Source organism: Rattus norvegicus, chromosome 10 (assembly GCF_036323735.1).
Source record: "Rattus norvegicus strain BN/NHsdMcwi chromosome 10, GRCr8, whole genome shotgun sequence".
NCBI lineage: Eukaryota > Metazoa > Chordata > Mammalia > Rodentia > Muridae > Rattus > Rattus norvegicus.
Window position 1 is genome coordinate 12,762,989 of NC_086028.1, and position 20,517 is coordinate 12,783,505.

At 39.3% G+C, this 20,517-nt stretch overlaps 1 protein-coding gene across 1 annotated transcript; it reads left to right on the forward strand.

Moving 5' to 3' along the window:
- The first annotated feature begins 4,764 nt into the window (after positions 1–4,764).
- On the forward strand, positions 4,765–5,706 carry Or1f19 (olfactory receptor family 1 subfamily F member 19). Its single transcript, NM_214830.1, has one exon. It carries the CDS (start codon positions 4,765–4,767, stop codon positions 5,704–5,706), a length of 942 nt encoding a protein of 313 aa, NP_999995.1.
- The last annotated feature ends 14,811 nt before the right edge of the window (positions 5,707–20,517 follow it).

Here is a 20,517-nt window from a genome sequence, read left to right on the forward strand (position 1 = left end):
GCTTCTTTTTATTCTAGAGTTTTTAGGTGTGCTTTCAAGATGGGATTGTATGCTCTCTCCAGCTTCTTTTTGGAGGCACTCAGGGATATGAATTTTCCTCTTAGCACTGCTTTCATTGTGTCCCATAAGGTTGGGTACATTGTCTTCATTTTTATTAAGTTCTAAAAAGTCTTTAACTTCTTTCTTTCTTTCATCCTTGACCAAGTTATCAGTGGGTAGAGCGTTGTACAACTTCCATGTGTATGTGGGTTTTCTGTCAATTCTGTTATTATTGAAGACCAGCCTTAGTCTATGGTGATCTGATAGGATGCATGGGATTCTTTCAATCTTCTTGTGTCCACTGAACCCTGTTTTATGACCAATTATATGGTCAATTTTGAAGAAGGTACCTTGAGGTCCCAAGAAGAAGTTATATTCTTTTTTTGTAGGATGAAATGTTCTATAGATAAATGTTACATCCATTTTGTTCATAACTTCTGTTAGTTTCTCTGTGTCTCTGTTTAGTTTCTGCTTCTGTGATCTGTCCACTGCTAAGAGTAAGGTATTAAAGTCTCCCACTATGATTGTGTGAGGTTCCATGTGTGCTTTGAGTTTTAGAAAGGTTTCTTTTATGAATGTAGGTGACCTTGCATTTGGAGCATAAATATTCAGGATTGAGAAGTTCATCTCATTGGATTTTTTCTTCTATGAACATGAAGTGTCCTTCCTTATCTTTTTTGATAATTTTTGGCTGAAAGTCAATTTCATTCAACATTAGAATGGCTACTCCAGCTTGTTTCTTGGAACCACTTGCTTGGAAAATTGTTTTCCAGCCTTTTATTCTTAGGTAGTGTCTGTCTTTGTCACTGAGGTGTTTTTACTGTATGCAGCAAAATGCTTGGTCCTGTGTACATATCCAGTATGTTAGTCTATGTCTTTTTACTGGGAAATTGAGTCCACTGATTTTGAGAGATATTAGGGACCAATGATTGTTAGTTCCTGTTAATTTTGTTCTTACAGGTGGAAATATGTTTGTGTGGCTATCTTCCTTTGGCTTAGTTGAAAGAAGAGGACTTTCTTGCTTTTTGTAGGGTGTAGTTTCCCTCCTTGTTTTGGAGTTTTTCATCTCTTTTGCTGTGTAGGACTGGATTTGTGGATAGACACTTTCAACCATTTCTTCATCATAGAATATCTTGTTTTCTCCTTGTGTGTAATTGAAAATTTTGCAGGATATATTAGACTGGGATGCTATTTGTGATCTTTTTTGAGTCTGCAAGGAATTTGTCCAGGTCCTTCTGACTATTAGAATCTCTGTTGAGAAAACAGATGTAATTCTGATTAGGCTGCATTCATTTGTTATTTGACTTTTTTTTCTTGTAGCCTTTAATATTATTACTTTGTTCTGTGTGTTTGGTGTTTTGATTATTATGTGGTGGCACAGAGAACTTTCTTTAATTTTTATTCCTATTTTTCTTAGGTTTGGTCTTTTCTCAGTGTACCAGATTTACTGGATGTTTTGTGCCTGGAAAATTTTAGATTTAATAGTTTCTTTAGCCAATGTATCATTTTTTTTCTATTTTATCTTCTAAGACTGAGATTCGCTTTTCTACCTCTTTTATTCTGTTGGTGGTGCTTGTGTCTGTATTTCCTGTTCACCTATCTAGATTTTTCATCTCCAGGATTCCCTCAGTTTGTGTTTTCTTCATTGCTTTTATTTTTATATTTAACTCTTGAACATTTTTATTAACTTTCTTCACCTGTTCGCTTTTATTTTCCTGTATTTCCTTAAGAGATTTGTACATTTCCTCTTTAAGGGCCTCTATTATCTTCATAAGATTGAATTTAAGGTCATTTTCTTCTGCTTCAGCTTTGTGGGAGTATCCAGGACATGCTGCAGTAGGATAGTTGGGCTCTGTTGGTTCCATATTGCCTGGCTGTTGCTTGTGTTCTTATGCTGGCCTCTAGCCATCTGGGATTGGGATTATTATAGTTTTAGATACCAATTTTTGTGTTTATATTTGTAGGATGGATTTTTTTGATGTTATCGCTTGGCTTTCTGTTTTCTTTCTGGTTTTCTGTCCTGAATGGCCTGTGGTTCTACTGTCCAGTGCATCTTCAGGTCCAGTAGTGTGTCTCTACTGTGGATTTGTCGACTTGTGGAATTTTGGGTGCTTACATTGCCTCTGGAGTTCTGAGATCCTTATATGGCCTCTGACATTCCTGATATCAGTGTGGCTTCTAGAGTTTCAGATGTTTGATGTCCCAGGGTAGGTTTATGCTAGAGTAGTGTGTTGGGAGAATGTGGGTGGGTGGGGAAGTGTTCTCATACAGGTAAAGCAAGAGCAGATGTGGGATGGGGGATTGGAGGAGGGGTAACCAGAAGTGGGATATCATTTGAGATGTACACTAATGAAATGATTAATAAAAAATAAAAATAACAATAAAAATATTTTCTAATATTTTTAGACAAGAAACCAACAAAAAACCTTAAAAAGTAAAGCAATGTAACTTTAAGACCATGTTGAGTAAGATGACCACATAGCATAAACCAACTAAGGAAAAAAACATAAAATTTCTTAGTTCTACTGAGCCCTCAGTTTATCATTTTATGTCCTGTTTAGAAAACAGCAAGTCTCAAAAATATTTTAGAATAGTACAAAATTTTGTATGATAAATTCCTAAGGTTTTAAAGGTCTACTTGGAATATCAAAAGCTGGCATAGAGATTATATCCAACCACTTATGTCGTTGCATTCATAAATCAGCAATCAGGAGGTTTCCAAGTCCAATAATGAATCTTTCTCTGGTAGGGGGGGTAAAACATATGTGGAGCTGATGAAGCCACACTCTTAAGAGCATATAGATTTACAGATGTGGGTGATCCATTGTGAGCTGGGAAGACAGCTCAAAGAAAGACTGCTCTAAGTACATATATATTTCAGTTGTGTCTGGCCACATACTCTTCCACCTTTCCCCTTCTTTGCTGCATTTTATACCAAATTATTTAGGGATCAGTCTCAAGTCTACTTCTATCACTTCCAGTCTCATTTCCCATTTTTCCATTTGAAAACAATGCCATAAGTTCTATCCAGTAAACAATGAGACATAACAAAAAAGACGTCACTAAAGAGACATAACACCTCCAGGTTCTGTACTATAAGAAAAGACTCTGGGCTAATGCAAAGCTACAGGTTTATTCACCAAGGTGATGTCACTCTCAGGGAATATCCTCTGGCACTTGTCTCTACCAAGATTGCTTATCAGCATGTTCTGACCCAGGAGTAAGATGTTTTACTTCTTTCTCATTTTCGGTCCACAGAGACTAAAAGCGAGGCAGGACAATTACTGTCTGCCTGTCTTTAATGAGATGCTCAGGGAGTCTATCCCACTGGGAAAGGTGCTGCAGTAAATACCTGTCCGAGTCCCCAAACCTCCTTGCTGTACAGAGGGCCAGGATGGAAGTCACCTACTCTGCATTTTCTCAGACACCCTCCTAGGATTCTGACTTTTTTTGATCCTTAGAATAAAGACACAATCGCCCAGCAGCTCCAAGTTAGTGAATGTCAGGCAGATGCAGCACTGAGCTGTCAGTTATTGTAATAGCAGCACAGATGCCAATTTCTTTACTAAAAAATGCTCACTCGTCTGTACTGAAGGATCAGTAGCTATGATTATGAACCCATGAGGCTCAATTTGAGTTGAACACAACAGTAACTACCTATTTCTCATTAAAATTTTTAAAGATTGTTTGATAGTGTGTGTGTGTGTGTGGTGTGTGTGTGTGTGTGTGTGTGTGTGTGTGTGTGTGTGTACACAGTATATGGGGAGCCAGAGAACAACTTTCAGGTGAATTCTTTTTCTCCTTCTACTATGTGGATCCCAGAGGCTTGGACTCAGCAGGCTTAGGTTAAGACTCTTTACATTTTGAGCCATCTCTCTAACCCCTGCTAATTTTCTTTTTTCCTATGAGTTGCTAAGGACTAGAGGAAAAGCAGAGCCAGTTAAACAGAGAAGTACATGATTTCAGGGAAGGGCTATCTGTGCTTACATTAAGACAATGTATGTATTAGTCTGTGTGTTTGTTGGGTACACAGGCCACAGTGTGAATGTGGAGGACAAGGGATAACTACAGTGGGTTGTCTACTCTCTCTCTCTCTCTCTCTCTCTCTCTCTCTCTCTCTCTCTCTCTCACTCATTCACACAGTCAAGTTCTCTTTAACACCTTTACAAGTGTTTTGGTGTTGTACCCAGGTTGTCAGGTTTAGTTGAGTAAACACCTTTACCCACTGAAACATTCTGCTGCCTATGCATTCATATTTTTATATTGTACTCAATGAAGTACAAGGGTGAATTTTTTGTGTCCAGAACCAGCTAGGACCGAGCAGTGGAAACTGAGCATGTGAACCCTATAGGTAAATTCTGACTCAGCAAATCTTATGTGGACTTGCTTTTAAAAGCATATTTTTGTTCCTCTAATCCACTTTTATTTTACCTTTGGGTGTTTTACCTGAATGCATACAGGCCAAATGATGTAATGTCTGGAAAATACAGAAGAGGGAAATAGAGAAACTGGAAAAAAGTTGTACACTAATGCTGGACATCCTGCGGGGGTTGGAAATTGAACATGGGTCCTCTGGAAGATTAACTAGGTCTTTGAATTGTTAAAACATCTTTCCAGCCTTTTTGCAGTTTTTTGACATGGCAATGTCTATAGTGTGATTTGTTGGATTCAAACCCTTAGGTTCATACATTTCTGCTTCTCATCTTTATACCTGGACTAAAATCTATGGGAGGCACCAACGAGTCTAGCATCTCAGAGTTCCTCCTCCTGGGCCTCTCCAGTCAGCCCCAGCAGCAGCAGCAGCTCCTCTTCCTGCTCTTCCTCATCATGTACCTGGCCACTGTCCTGGGAAACCTGCTCATCATCCTGGCCATCAGCAAAGACTCCCGCCTGCACACCCCCATGTACTTCTTCCTCTGCAACCTGTCCTTTGTGGATGTCTGCTTCTCCTCCACCACTGTCCCCAAGGTACTGGCCATTCACATATTCAGAAATCAAGCCATTTCCTTCGCTGGGTGTCTCACACAGTTGTATTTTATCTGTGTGTTTGTGGACATGGACAATTTCCTACTGGCTGTGATGGCCTATGACAGGTATGTGGCCATAAGCCATCCTTTACACTACACAAAAAAGATGACCCATCAGCTCTGTGTCCTGATGGTGGTTGGATCATGGGTCATTGCCAGCCTGAATGCTTTGTTGCACACTCTGCTCATGGCTCAACTCTCCTTCTGCAGGGACAACATCATCCCCCACTTCTTCTGTGAAGTGACTCCCCTGCTGAAACTCTCCTGCTCAGACACACACCTCAATGAGCTGATGATTCTTACTGTTGCAGGGCTGATAATGTTAGCCCCATTTGTCTGTATCCTTGTGTCTTATATCCTTATTGCTTATGCTGTTGTGAGAGTTTCATCCACAGGAGGAAGATGGAAAGCCTTCTCCACCTGTGGCTCCCACCTGGCTGTGGTCTGCCTCTTCTATGGCACCATCATATCCCTGTATTTCAACCCCTCATCCTCTCACTCAGCTGGGAAAGACATGGCAGCTGCCATGATGTACACAGTGGTGACCCCCATGCTGAACCCTTTCATCTACAGCCTGAGGAACAGGGACATGAAAGGTGCTTTAAGGAAAGTGCTCACCATGAAATTTCCATCCAAGTAATAGTGTTGAAAGTGTCAAACATCACAGAGGGAACCATTGTCTAAGAAGTCTTCATGTTTTATATATCATCTGAAATATAGCACTTGTCTTTTGAAAGAAAAGCATCTACTGTCATTATCATATACAAAACCCTGGATACAAATCCTTAAGGTAAACATATGAAATAACAATTTAACAAATGTCAATTGGATTGTCTTATCAATGCACCATAAGCACCCCTGCCCAGATTTGGAGAAGAAAAAGGAGTCTCAATGGGACAACAATGGAAAGCGAGTAATGGTAAGGCTCAAAACTGGGTCAGGTGTTGTTGGAATAAGGAATTGACTCCTGCTCCAGATGAGATGTGGTTTCCAAATTGACTCAATGACTGGTCTAATGTAGTTCACTACAAGACTGAGCTCTGATTGGCCAAGCAGCAGCATCCACCACCTATGCCATATCCAGGGCAATGGGCGTGCTGCTATTATGTTGGCATCAGCAGATCCTCTGCTCTTGTGTTCCCTTGTGCACAAAACGTCTTGTGCTGTCACAGTATCAGACACCTATCTGCTTGTGACAATCTTTACAATGCTCTGTGTCCCTTGGCACATGCCAGCTCCCAACTGGGTGTGTCTGGGACACCTCTGGGAAACCACAGAGATTTGTTCTTTCTCACCACAGAGACTTCAACGTGAGTCCTTTTCACAGATCAGACTTGGTGGGTTGAGAAGGAAGGGATTGGAGCTCCAGGAACCCTACTTCTGTAGTTCATTTGGACTTACTATGTCATTGTTAATATCTGGGCATTATATAGCAGTTAACATTAAGCAGGAAATATGTCAATTTAATAAAAATGAACTGTGCCTTCTACAGTTCTAGTGTGCAGACCTGTTAGTCCCCCTGCCCTCTTTCTCTGCCTCTGTGAGTGTTTGCTGGTGTTCTCATGTAGATTCTATTTGGTAGATGTTGATGTTGTTTTGTATGAGCCAGTCTCCCTATGCAGGCCTGGCTTTCCTGGAACTTTCACTTGGTAAAAAATTTGTGAGCATTCAATTTTAATTTCATAGTAAAATTTTAAAGTTAGTGTCTGTTCCTTGGTTTTACTGATCTAGTTTGTTTTTATTTCTAAGATGTTTATTTTCAACTGTAATGAAAATTTTCATTCACTTTATTTTTCTTTTCATTTTTCTGTTTCTTTCTCCCTCCCTTCCTTCCTTCATTCCTTCATTCATTCATTTGTTCTTTCTTTCCTCCTTTCCTACTTTGCTTTCTACCTTCCTTCCTCCCTCTCTCCCTTCCTTCCTTCCTTCTGTTCTTTCTCTCACATCTACCAAGTTTAACTTGTGCTGCCATGTACTCTGATGTGTGGCCTTCACTGAACTGTGGTCAAGTTAAAGAGGCAACACTCTTAAAGAAAACTGACATTTCCTAGTGGCTAACACTTGCCAACAGCTCTCTAGCTAGGGCCTAGTAGTGAGACTTCATTCCCACTTCCTCTGCTACTTGTGTGTAGCTTCTGCTTACACATGTCTCATATGTGTTGTCACTCCACTGTGAGCCTATGTGTGCAGCTTGCATGGGAGACACCTACCACTGCTAGTTCTTACACTCTTTATGGGTAAAGTTGGTAGAACTTCTGAGATGTATCAATTATTGTTTTCAATGAAATTTGAGACACCTTCAGCCACTAATTCTAAAAGCACTTCTCCCACTCCTTCCTTTCCATTTCCTTTAGAGTCCTGCCCTGTATGTTTCTGGTGACTCTGGCTACATTCACCCTCTCTCAGTTGTCCTTTGCTCTTCTTTCCTCTCCATGCCTTAGCATGCACTATCCCTCCCTCTCTTTGCTTTTTTAATCTTTTATTGATTACTTTATTTATTCACATTTCAAATGTTATTTCCCCTTCCTAGTGTCCCCTCCACAAGCAGCTATCCCCTCCTCCCCCTGCTTCTATGATGGTGCTCCAAAACCCCCAAACACTCCTGACTCAGCAGCCTAGTGTCCCCCCTATCCTTGGTCATCAAGCCTCCACAGGATTAAGGGGCTTCCCTCCCGGTGATGCCAGATAAGGCAATCATCTGCTACATATCCAACTGAATCATGAGTACCCTCTGTGTATTCTTTGGCTGGTGGTTTATTTCCTAGTAACTTTGGATTTCTCATTGGTTGGTATTATTGTGCTTCCTATGAAATATATTGACATCTCCTAAAATCCTTGCCCTAACTCCACCATTGGGGTCGCTGTGCTCAGTACAATGTTTGACTGAGTACATCCGCATATGTATTGATCTGCCTCGGGCTGAGCCTCTCAGAGGAAAGCTATACCAGGCTCCTGTCAGTAAGCACTTCTTGGCATCAGCAATAGTGTCTGTGTTTGGTGTCTGAAGATGGGAGGGATCCCAAAGTGAGGTAGTCTCTGGATGGCCTTTCATTCAATTTCTGCTGCACTCTGTTTCTGCATTTCCATTTCACTGGAGGAATTCTGGATTAATATTTTTGAGGTGGGTGGGTGGCCCCATTCCTCAACTGAAGCCTGTGCCTACCTGCTAGATATGGGCTCTACTAGTTCTAGCTCCCATTTGTTGGATATTTCAGCTCAAGTCCTCCCCACTGGGTCCTGGGAACCTCTTGGGACCCTGACATATGGGACTTTCTAGTGGCTATCCCCAGTTCCCCTCCTCAACTGCTACACACATACCTTCAAATTCCTGACCCTGTGAACTTCTCAACCATCTCCACCCATATCTGAACTGGTCCACCTTTTTCTTCCCCCTCCTCTCTCCCTCCAAGATCCCAAGTTACCTCTATCTCTCTATAGATAGATATAGATAGATATAGATAGATATAGATATAGATATAAATAGATATAGATATAGATATAGATATAGATATAGATATAGATATAGATAGATAGATATAGATATAGATATATAGATAGAGATAAAGAGATAGAGATAGAGATAGATAGATATAGATAGATGATATAGATAGATATAGATATAGATAGAGATAGATATAGATAGAGATAGATATAGATAGATATAGATATAGATAGATATAGATAGATATAGATATAGATAGATAGATATAGATAGATAGAGATAAAGAGATAGAGATAGAGATAGATAGATATAGATAGATGATAGAGATAGATATAGATATAGATATAGATATAGATCCCAGAGATTATTCTCTTCTGCATACTGAGTACCATATTAGTATCCACACTCTGGTGTGAACTTCTTTCATCTTGGATTGCACATGGTTTGTGAGTTGTACTGTGGGTACTCCAAGCTTCTTTTTGGCTAACATCCACTTATCAGGGAATACATACCTCGAGGATTCTTTTTTTTTCTCCATCTTTATTAACTTGGGTATTTCTTATTTACATTTCGATTGCTATTCCCTTTCCCGGTTTCCGGGCCAACATCCCCCAACCCCTCCCCTCCCCTTCTATATGGGGGTTCCCCTTACCATACACCCCCCATTACTGCCCTTCCGCCAACAATTCCATTCACTGGGGGTTCAGTCTAGGCAGGACCAAGGGCTTCCCCTTCCACTGGCGCTCTTACTAGGCTACTCATAGCTACCTATGCAGTTGGAGCCCAGGGGCAGTTCAAGCATACTCTTTGGGTAGAGGCTTAGTTCCTTGAAGCTCTGGTTGGTTAGCATTGTTGCTCATATGGGGCCTCAAGCCCCTTCAAGCTCTTCCAGTCCTTTCTCTGATTCCTTCAACTGGGGTCTTGTTCTCGGTTCAGAGGTTTGCTGCTGGCATTCGCCTATGTATTTGCTGTATTCTGGCTGTGTCTCTCAGGAGAGATCTACATTCGGCTCCTGTCAGCCTGCACTTCTTGGCTTCATCCATCTCATCTAGTTTGGTGGCTGTATATGGATGGGCCACATGTGGGGCAGGCTCTAAATGGGCGTTCATTCAGCCTCTGTTCTAAACTTTGCAAACCTCCCAAAGCTATTTTTCTTCCCCTTTTAAATAAGGAGTGAAGCATTCGCATTTTGGTCATCCTTCTTGAGTTTCATGTGTTCTGTGCATCTAGGGTAATTCAAGCATTGGGGTTAATATCCACTTTTCAAGGAGTGCATACCATGTGTGTATTTCTGTGATTGGGTTACCTCACTCAGGATGATATTTTCCAGTTCCATCCATTGCCTATAAATTTCATAAAGTCATTGTTTTTGATAGCTGAGTAGTATTCCATTGTGTAGATGTACCACATTTTCTGTATCCATTCCTCTGTTGAAGGGCATCTGGGTTCATTCCAGCTTCTGGCTATTATAAATATGACTGCTATGAACATAGAGAAGCACGTGTCTTTGTTATATGTTGGGGCATCTTTTGGGTATATGCCCAAGAGAGGTACACGTAGGTCCTTAGGTAGTTCAAGGTCCAATTTTCTGAGGAACCTCCAGACTGATTTCCAGAATGGTTGTACCAGTCTGCAATCCCACCAACAATGGAGGAGTGTTCCTCTTTCTCCACATCCTCGCCAGCATCCGCTGTCACCTGAGTTTTTTGATCTTAGCCATTCTGACTGGTGTGAGGTGGAATCTCAGGGTTGTTTTGATTTGCACTTCCCTTATGACTAAAGATGTTGAACATTTCTTTAGCAGTTTCTTAGCCATTCGGCATTCCTCAGTTGTGAAGTATTTGTTTGGCTCTGAACCCCAATTTAATAGGGTTATTTGTCTCCCTGCAGTCTAACTTCTTGAGTTCTTTGTATATTTTGGATATAAACCCTCTATCTGTTGTAGGATTGGTAAAGAGAGTTTCCCAATCTGTTGGTTGTCATTTTGTCCTAAGAACAGTGTCCTTTGCCTTACAGAAGCTTTGCAGTTTTAGGAGATCCCATTTGTCAATTCTTGATCTTAGAGCATAAGCCATTGGTATTTTGTTCAGGAAATTTTCTCCAGTGCCCATGTGTTCGAGATTCTTCCCCACTTTTGCTTCTATTAGTTTGAGTGTATATGGTTTGATGTGGAGGTCCTTGATCCACTTGGACTTAAGTTTTGTACAGGGTGATAAGAATGGATCGATCTGCATGCTTCTATATTCGGACCTCCAGTAGAACCAACACCATTTGCTGAAAATGCTATCTTTTTTCCATTGGTTGGTTTTGGCTCCTTTGTCAAAAATCAAGTGACCATAGGTGTGTGGGTTCATTTCTGGGTCTTCAATTCTATTCCATTGGTCTATCTGTCTGTCTCTGTACCAATACCATGCAGTTTTTATCACTATTGCTCTGTAATACTGCTTGAGTACAGGGATAGTGATTCCCCCAGAAGTGCTTTTATTGTTGAGGATAGTTTTAGCTATCCTGGGTTTTTTGTTATTCCAGATGAATTTGCAAATTGTTCTGTCTAACTCTATGAAGAATTGGGTTGGGATTTTGATGGGGATTACATTGAATTTGTAGATCGCTTTTGGTAAAGTGGCCATTTTTACTATATTATTCCTGCCAATCCATGAGCATGGGAGACCTTTCCATCTTCTGAGATCTTCAATTTCTTTCTTCAGAGGCTTGAAGTTCTTATCATACATATCTTTTAACTTACTTGGTTAAAGTCACATTGAGGTATTTTATATTATTTGGAACTATTATGAAGGGTGTCATTTCCTTAATTTCTTTCTCGGCTTGTTTCTCTTTCGTGTAGAGGAAGGCTACTGATTTATTTGAGTAAATTTTATACACAGCCACTTGGCTGAAGGTGTTTATCAGGTTTAGTAGTTCTCTGGTGGAACTTTGGGATCACTTAAGTATAAAATCATATCGTCTGCAAATCGTGTTTTTTTGACTTCTTCCTTTACAATCTGTATCCCTTTGATCCCCTTTTGTTGTCTGATTGCTCTGACTAGGATTTCGAGAACTATATTGAATAAGTAGGGAGAGAGTGGGCAGCCTTGTCTAGTCCCTGATTTTAGTGGGATTCCTTCAAGTTTCACTCCACTTAGTTTAATATTAGGTACTGGTTTGCAGTATATGGCTTTTACTATGTTTAGGTATGGGCATTGAATTCCAGTTCTTTCCAGGACTTTTATCATGAAGGGGTATGGAATTTTGTCAAATGCTTTCACAGCATCTAATGAAATGATCATGTGGATTTTATCTTTCAGTTTGTTTATATAGTGGATTATGTTGATGGTTTTCCATATATTAAATCATCCCTGGATACCTGGGATGAAGCCTACTTGAACATGATGGATGATTGTTTTGATGTGCTCTTGCATTTGGTTTGCAAGAATTTTATTGAGTATCTTTGCGTTGATATTCATAAGGGAAATTGGTCTGAAGTTCTCTTTCTATGTTGGGTCTTTGTGTGGTTTTGGTATAAGTAATTGTGATTTCATAGATGGAATTTGGTATCTATCTGTTTCAATTTTGTAGAATAGTTTGGATAGTATTGGTATAAGGTCTTTTATGAAGGTTTGATAGAATTCTGCACTGAACCCGTCTAGACCTGGGCTCCTTTTGGTTGGAAGACCTTCAGTGACTGCTTCTATTTCTTTAGGAGTTATGGGGTTGTTTAAATGGTTTATCTGTTCCTGATTTAACTTCGGGACCTGGTATCTCTCTAGGAAATTGTCCATTTCCTGCAGATTTTCAAGCTTTGTTGAATATAGGCTTTTGTAGTAGGATCTGAATTTTTGAATTTCCTCTGAATCTGTAGTTATGTCTCCCTTTTCATTTCTGATTTTGTTAATTTGGACACACTCTCTGTGTCCTCTCATTAGTCTGGATAAGGGTTTATCTATCTTGTTGACTTTCTCAAAGAACCAACTTTTGGTTCTATTGATTCTTTCTATGGTCCTTTTTGTTTCTACTTGGTTGATTTCAGCTCTGAGTTTGATTATTTCCTGTCTTCTACTCTTCCTGGGTGTATTTGCTTCTTTTTGTTGTAGAGCTTTTAGGTGTGTTGTTAAGCTCCTGATATATGCTCTCTCCTGTTTCTTTCTGCAGGCACTCAGAGCTATGAGTATTCCTCTTAGCATGGCTTTCATTGTGTCCCATAAGGTTGGGTATGTTGTACTTTCATTTTCATTAAATTCTAAGAAGTCTTTAATTTCTTTCTTTATTTCTTTCTTGACCAGGTTATCATTGAGTAGAGCATTGTACAACTTCCATATATATGTGGATATTCTTCCCTTATTTTTATTGAAGACCAGCTTTAGCCCATGGTGGTCTGGTAGGACGCATGGGATTATTTCTATCTTTCTGTATTTGTTGAGGCCTGTTTTATGACCAATTATTTGTTCAATTTTGGATAAAGTTCCATGAGGTGGAGAGAAGAAGGTATATCCTTTTGTTTTAGGATAGAATGTTCTATAAATATCTGTTAATTCCATTTGGTTCATGACTTCTCTTAGTCTGTCTATGTCTCTGTTTAAATTTCTGTTTCCAATATCTGTCCATTGATGAGAATGGGGTGTGGAAATCTCATCCTATTATTGTGTGAGGTGCAATGTGTGCTTTGAGCTTTAGTAAGGTTTCTTTTATGTATGTAGGTGCTCTTGTATTTGGAGCATAGATATTTAGGATTGAGAGTTCATCTTGGTGGATTTTTCCTTTGATGAATATTTAGTGTCCTTCCTTATCTTTTTTGATGACATTTGGTTGAAAATCAATTTTTTTTTATTTTTTTTTATTTTTTTTTTATTAACTTGAGTATTTCTTATATACATTTCGAGTGTTATTCCCTTTCCCGGTTTCCGGGCAAACATCCCCCTCCCCCCTCCCCTTCCTTATGGGTGTTCCCCTCCCAACCCTCCCACCATTGCCGCCCTCCCCCCATAGACTAGTTCACTGGGGGTTCAGTCTTAGCAGGACCCAGGGCTTCCCCTTCCACTGGTGCTCTTACTAGGATATTCATTGCTACCTATGGGGTCAGAGTCCAGGGTCAGTCCATGTATAGTCTTTAGGTAGTGGCTTAGTCCCTGGAAGCTCTGGTTGCTTGGCATTGTTGTACTTTTGGGGTCTCGAGCCCCTTCAAGCTCTTCCAGTTTTTATTCGATATTAGAATGGCTACTCCAGCTTGCTTCTTCAGACCATTTCCTTGGAAAGTTGTTTTCCAGCCTTTTACTCTGAGGTAGTGTCTATCTTTGTCTCTGAGGTGTGTTTCCTGTAGGCAGCAAAATGTTGGGTCCTCACTGCTTATCCAGTTTGTTAATCTGTGTATTTTTATTGGGGAATTGAGTCCATTGATGTTGAAAGATATTAAGGAATAGTGATTTTTGCTTCCTGTTATATTCGTGTTTGGATGTGAGATTATGTTTTTGCTTGTCTTCTCTTTGCTTTGTTGCAAAACGATTAATTTCTTGCTTTGTCTAGGGTGAAGCTAGCCTCCTTGTGTTGAGCATTACCATTTATTATCCTTTGTTGGGCTGGATTTGTAGAAAGATATTGTGTAAATTTGGTTTTGTCATGGAATATCTTGGTTTCTCCATCTATGTTAATTGAGAGTTTTGCTGAATACAGTAACCTGGGCTGACATTTGTGTTCTCTTAGGGTCCGTATGGCATCTGTCAAGGATATTCTGGCTTTCATTGTCTCTGGTGAGATGTCTGGTGTAATTCTGATAGGTCTGCCTTTATATGTCACTTGACCTTTTCCCTTACTGCTTTTAAAATTCTTTCTCTGTTTTCTGCATTTGATGTTTTGACTATTATGTGTTTAGAGGAATTTCTTTTCTGTTCCAATCTATTTGGAGTTCTATAGGCTTCTTGTATGTTTATGGGCATCTCTTTTTTTAGGTTAGGGAAGTTTTCTATGATTTTATTGAAGATATTTACCAGTCCTTTGAGTTGGGAGTCCTCATTCTCTTCTATACCTATTATCCTTAGGTTTGATATTCTCATTTTGTCCTGGATTTCCTGTATGTTTTGGGCCAGTAGCTTTTTCTGTTTTATATTATCTTTGACATTTGTGTCAATAATTTCTATGGAATTTTCTGTTTCTGACATTCTCTTTTCTATCTCTTGCATTCTGTTGGCGATGCTTGTATCTACAACTCCTTGTCTCTTCCTTTGCTTTTCTATATCCAAGGTTGTCTCCCTTTGTGCTTTCTTTATTGCTTCTATTTCCATTTTTAATTCCTTAATCTGTTTCATTGTGTTTTCCTGTAATTCTTTCAGGGATTTTTGCATTTCTTTTCTGTAGGCTTCTGCTTGTTTATTTGTGTTTTCCTGTATTTCTCTAAGGGAGTTCTATATGTCTTTCTTGAAGTCCTTCATCATCATGATCAAATGTGATTTTAAATCTAGATCTTGCTTTTCTGGTGTGTTTGGATATTCAGTGTTTGCTTTGGTGGGAGAATTGGGCTCTGATGATGCCATGTAGTCTTGTTTCTGTTGCTTGGGTTCCTGCGCTTGCCTCTTGCCATCAGGTTGTCTCCGGTGTTACCTTGTTCTGCTATTTCTGACAGTGGTTAGACCTTCCTATAGGCCTCTGTGTCAGGAGTGCTGTAGACCTGTTTTCCTGTTCTCTTTCAGCCAGTTATGGGCACAGAATGTTCTGCTTTCAGGAGTGTAGTCTTTCCTGTCTAAGGGCCTTCAGGCGTTCCTGTGAGCATGTGTCCTGAGTCCACCAGGCAAGTCACTTGGAGCAGAAAAGTTGGTCTTACCTCTGGTCTTGGGCCTGGAGTCCCTTCTCAGAGCTGAGGTTTCAGCTCTCCATGATGGCAGCAACCAGAAGTGCCTGCCCCGCCTTCACTCTGGACCCTGTGCACCCCATGTGTATTCCTTTGCTAGTGGGTTACCTCAGTCAAGATAATATTTTCTAGTACCATCCATTTGCCTGTGAAATTCATGAAATCAATGTTTCTCATAGGTGAGTGTACTGTACTGTGTAAATATATTGCATTATCTGTATCCATTTCTATGTTGAGGGATATCTGCATAGTCCACAGATTTTGGCTATCATGAATAAGGATGCTTTGAACAAAGTGGAGATGTGTCCTTGTTTATATGTTGGAGCATCCTTTTGGCATATTCCCAGGAGTGGTACAGCTGGGTCCTCAGGTAATACCATCTCTAATATTCTGAGGAACCACCTGATTGATTTCCAGAATGGTTGTATCAGCTTGCAATCCCACCAGCAATGGAGGAGTGTTTCCCTTTCTCCACATCCTCACCAGCATCTGCTGTCACCTGAGTTCTTGATCTTGACCATTCTGACTGGTATGAGGTGGAATCTCGGGGTTGTTTTGATTTGAATTTTACTGATGACTAAGGATGTTAAACATTTCTTTAGGTACTTCTCAGACATTAGAGATTCCTCAGTTGAGAATTTTTGTTTAGCTCTGTACTCCATTTTTAATAGGGTTATTTGATTCTCTGTCTAACTTCTTGAGTTATTTGTATTTATTGGATATTAGCCCTCAATCAGATATAGGGTTGGTAAAGATCTTTTCTCAATCTGTGGATTGCAGTTTTGTCCTAATGAAAATGTCCTTCACCTTGCAGAAGCTTTTCAACTTTATGAGATTCCATTTGTCAATTCTTGACTTTAGAGCATAAACCATTGGTGTTCTCTTCAAGAAATGTTCCCCTGCACCAATGTGTTTAAGGTTATTTCCTACTTACTCTTCTATTATATGCATCCTATGTGGTTTTATGTGGAGGTCCTTGATCCACTTAAACTTGATCTTTGTACAAGGTGATAAGAATGGATCAATTTGCATTCTTCTACATGCTGACCTCCAGTTGAATCAGCACCATTTGTTGAAAATGCTGTCCTTTTCCCACTGGATGGTTTTTGCCTCCTATGTCAAAGATCAAGTGAACATAGGTGTGTGGGTTCATTTCTGTGTCTTCAATTTTATTCCATTAAGCTATCTGTCTGTCTCTGAACCAATACCATGCAGTTTTTATCACTATTGCTCTGTAGTATAGCTTGAGGTCAGGGATGCCAATTCCCCCAAAAGTTCTTTTATTGTTGAGAATGTTTTTTGATATATTGGGGTTTTTGTTATTCCAGATAAATTGGAGAATTGCTCTTTCTATCTCTGTGAAGAATTGAGTAGGATATTTGATGGGAACTGCATTGAATCTGTGGATTGCTTTTGGTAAGATGGTCATTTTCACTATGTTGATCCTGCCAGTCCATGAGCATGGGAGATCTCTCCATTTTCTGAAGTCTTCAATTTCTTTCTTCAAAGGCTTGAAGTTCTTGTCATACAGATCTTTTACTTGCTTGGTTAGAGTCACACCGAGGTATTTTATATTATTTGTGACTATTGTGAAGGGTGTCATTTCTCTAATTTCTTTATCAGTCCATTTATCCTTTGAGTAGAAGAAAGCTACTGATTTGGTTTAGTTAATTTTGTATCAAAATTAACTATATCAGAAATGAAAATGGAGACATAACAACAGAAACTGAAGACATTAAAAAATTCTTTTTCAATTTGGCTGAAGTTGTGTATCAGCTGTAGGAGTTCTCTGATGCATTTTTGGGTCACTTATGTGTTCTATCACATAATCTGCAAATAACAATATCTTGACTTCTTCCTTCCCAATTTGTATCCCTTTGATATCCTTCTCTTACCCAGTTGCTCTGGCTAGAACTTCAAATACTATTCAAATAGTACTTGATAGATTACAGACAGAGGAAGAGTGAGCAGCCTGGTCTTTTGCCTAATTTTAGTGGGATTGCTTCAAGTTTCTCTCCATTTAGTTTGATGTTGGCTATTGCCTTGTCATATATTGATTTTATTATATTTAGGTATGGACCTTGGATTCCTTTCTCTCCAATAGTTTTAGCATTAAGGGGTATTGTATTTTGTCAAAAGATTTTTCAGTGTTTAATCAGATGATAATGTGTTTTTCCCCTCTGAGTTTGTTTATATAGTGGACTATGTTGATGACTTTCCATGTATTGAACTTTCCCTCCATCCCTGGGATGAAGCCTACTTAGTCATGGTGAATGATCATTGTGATGAGTTCTTGGATTTGGTTTCCAAGATTTTATTGGGTTCTTTTTTCATCAATATTCATTAGGGAAATTGACCTGAAGTTCTCTTTCTTTGTGGGGTCTTTATGTGTTTTAGGTATCAGTGTAATTGTGGCTTATAGAATGTATTAGGCAGTATTCTTCTGTTTCTACTTTATGAAACACTTTTTTTTCTCCATCTTTATTAAATTGGGTATTTCTCATTTACATTTCAATTGTTATTCCCTTTCCCAGTTTCCAGGCCAACATCCCGCTAAACAGTCCCCCTCCCCTCCTATGTGGGTGTTCCCCTCTCCATCTTCTCCCCATTACCGCCCTCCCCACAACAATCCCGTTCACTGGGGTTCAGTCTTAGCAGGACCAAGGACTTCCCCTTCCACTGGTGCCCTTACTAGACTATTCATTACCACCTATGCAACACTTTGAGAACTATTGGTACTAGGTCTTATTCAAAGGTCTGATAGAATTCTGCACTAAAACCTTCTGGTCCTGGGCTTTTTTGGTTAGGAGACTTTAATGGCTGCTTCTATTTCCTTAGGGGTTTATGGGATGGTTTAGATAGCTTATCTCATTCTTATTTAACTTTGGTACTTGGTATCTGTCTAGAAAATCATCCATTTCTTCTAGATTTTTCAGTTTTGTTGAGTACATGCTTTTGTAGTAGAATCTTATAATTTTTTATATATTCTTCAGTTTCAGTTGTTGTATCTCCATTTTCATTTCTGATTTTGTCAATTTGGATACTGTTGCTATGCGCTCTGGCTAGTTTGGTTAAGGGTTTATCTATCTAGTTGAATTTCTCAATGAAGCAGCTTCTAGTTTTTTATTTCCAGTATAGTTCTTCTGGATTCTACTTGGTTGATTTCAGCCCTGAGTTTGATTATTTCCTGCATTCTATTCCTCTTGGGTATATTTGCTTTTTTTGTTCGAGAGCATTAAGATGTGATGTAAAGGTGCTAGTGTATGATCTCTCCAATTTCTTTTTGGAGGCACTCAGAGATATGAGTTTTCCTCTTAGCACTGCTATTATGGTATCCCATAAGTTTGGGTATGTTGTGTCTCCATTTTCACCAAATTCTAAAGAGCCTTTAATTTATTTCTTTATTTCTTCCTTGACCAAGTTATCATTGAGGAGATAGTTGATCAGCTAGCATGTGTATGTGGGCTCTCTGTTGTTTTTGTTTTTATTGAAGATCAGCCTTAGTTCATGGAGGTCTGATAGAACACATAAGATTAAATCAATGTTCCTGTATTTGATGAGGTTTGTTTTGTGTACAAATAAATGGTCGATTTTGGAGGTGGTACCATGAGGTGCCAAGATGAAGGTATAGTCTTTTGTTTTAAGGTGAAATGTTCTGTAGATATCTGTTAAATGTATCTGGTCCATAACTTCTTTTGGTTTCCCTGTGTCTCTGTTTAGTTTTTGTTTCAATGATTGGTGAGAGTGAAGTGTTGAAATCTTCTACTATTGTTTTGTGAGGTTCTATGTGTGCTTTGAGATTCAGTAATGTTTCTTTTACAAATGTGGGTGCCCTTGCATTTGGGGCATAGATAGTCAGAATTGAGAGTTCATCTTGGTGGGTTTTTACTTTGATGGGTATGTTAGTGTTCTTCCCCATCTTTTTTTGTTAACTTTTAGTTGAAAGTCTGTTTTGTTGGATTTTAGAATGTCTACTCCAACTTGTTTCTTGGGACCACTTGCTTGGAATTTTTTTCCAGCCTGTTACTTTGAGGTAGTGTCTATCTTTGTCACTGATATGTGTTTCCTGTATGCAGCAAAATTCTGGGTCCTGTTTACATAACCAGCCTATGTCTTTTTTTCGGAGAATTGAGAAATATTAAGAATCAATAGTTATTTCTTCCTGTTATTTTTGTTGTTAGAAGTGTAATTGTGTTTGTGTGTTTCTTCTCTTTTGGGTTTGTTGTGAAAAGTTTAATTTCTTACTTTTTTTGATATAGTTTCACACCTTCTCTTGGACTTTTCCTTATGATATCCTCTGGAGGGTAGGTTAGTGGAAATATTGTTTAAATTTGCCTTTCTCTTGAAACATCTTGATTTCTCCATCCATGGTAATTGAGAGTTTTGCTAGATATAGAACCTGGCTTGCCATTTTTGTTCTCTTAGGGTTTTTCTGACATCTGCCCAAAATCTTTTGGCTTTTAGAGTCTCTGTTGAGAAGTCTTGTGTAATTCTAATAGGTTTGTCATTATATGGTACTTGACCTTTTTCCCTTACAGCTATCAAAACACTTTCTTTGTTTTGTGCACTTGGTGTTTTAATTATTATATGATGGATGAACATCTCTTCTGGTCAAATCTCTTTGGAGTTCTGTAGGCTTCTTTTATTTGTATTTATGGGCATTTTTTTCATCAGGTTCAGTAAGTTTTCATCAACAATTTTGTTGAAGACTTTTCGGGTCCTGTGAGTTCAAAATCTTTACTCTAATGTAACTATTATTCTTGGGTTCAGACTTTACATTGTGTCCTTGATTTCTTGAATGTTTCGAGTTAGGTACCTTTTTTTTCTTTTAACCCTTTTTTCCCCATTGGATTATTTTTTATTTACATTTCAAATGTTATTCCCTTCCCCAGTTTCCCAGACATAAATCCCCATCCCCTTCCCATCCCCTCCCCATCCCTTTCTTCAATAAGGGTGTTCCACTCCCCATTCACCACCTTTCGTGCCCCCCCAACATTCCCCTACACCTGGGGTCCAACCTTGGCAAAACCAAGGACTTCTCCTTCCATTGGTGCCCAGCAAGGCCATCCTCTGCTACATATGCAGTTGGAGCCATGGTTCAGTCCATGTATAGCCCTTGGGTAGTGGTTTAGTCCCAGGGAGCTCAGGTTGGTTGGCACTGTTGTTCTTCTGGG

Coding starts and splice junctions, on each gene's coding strand:
- Or1f19 (NM_214830.1), top strand. CDS start 4,765: ATGGGAGGCACCAACGAGTCTAGCATCTCAGAGTTCCTCCTCCTGGGC.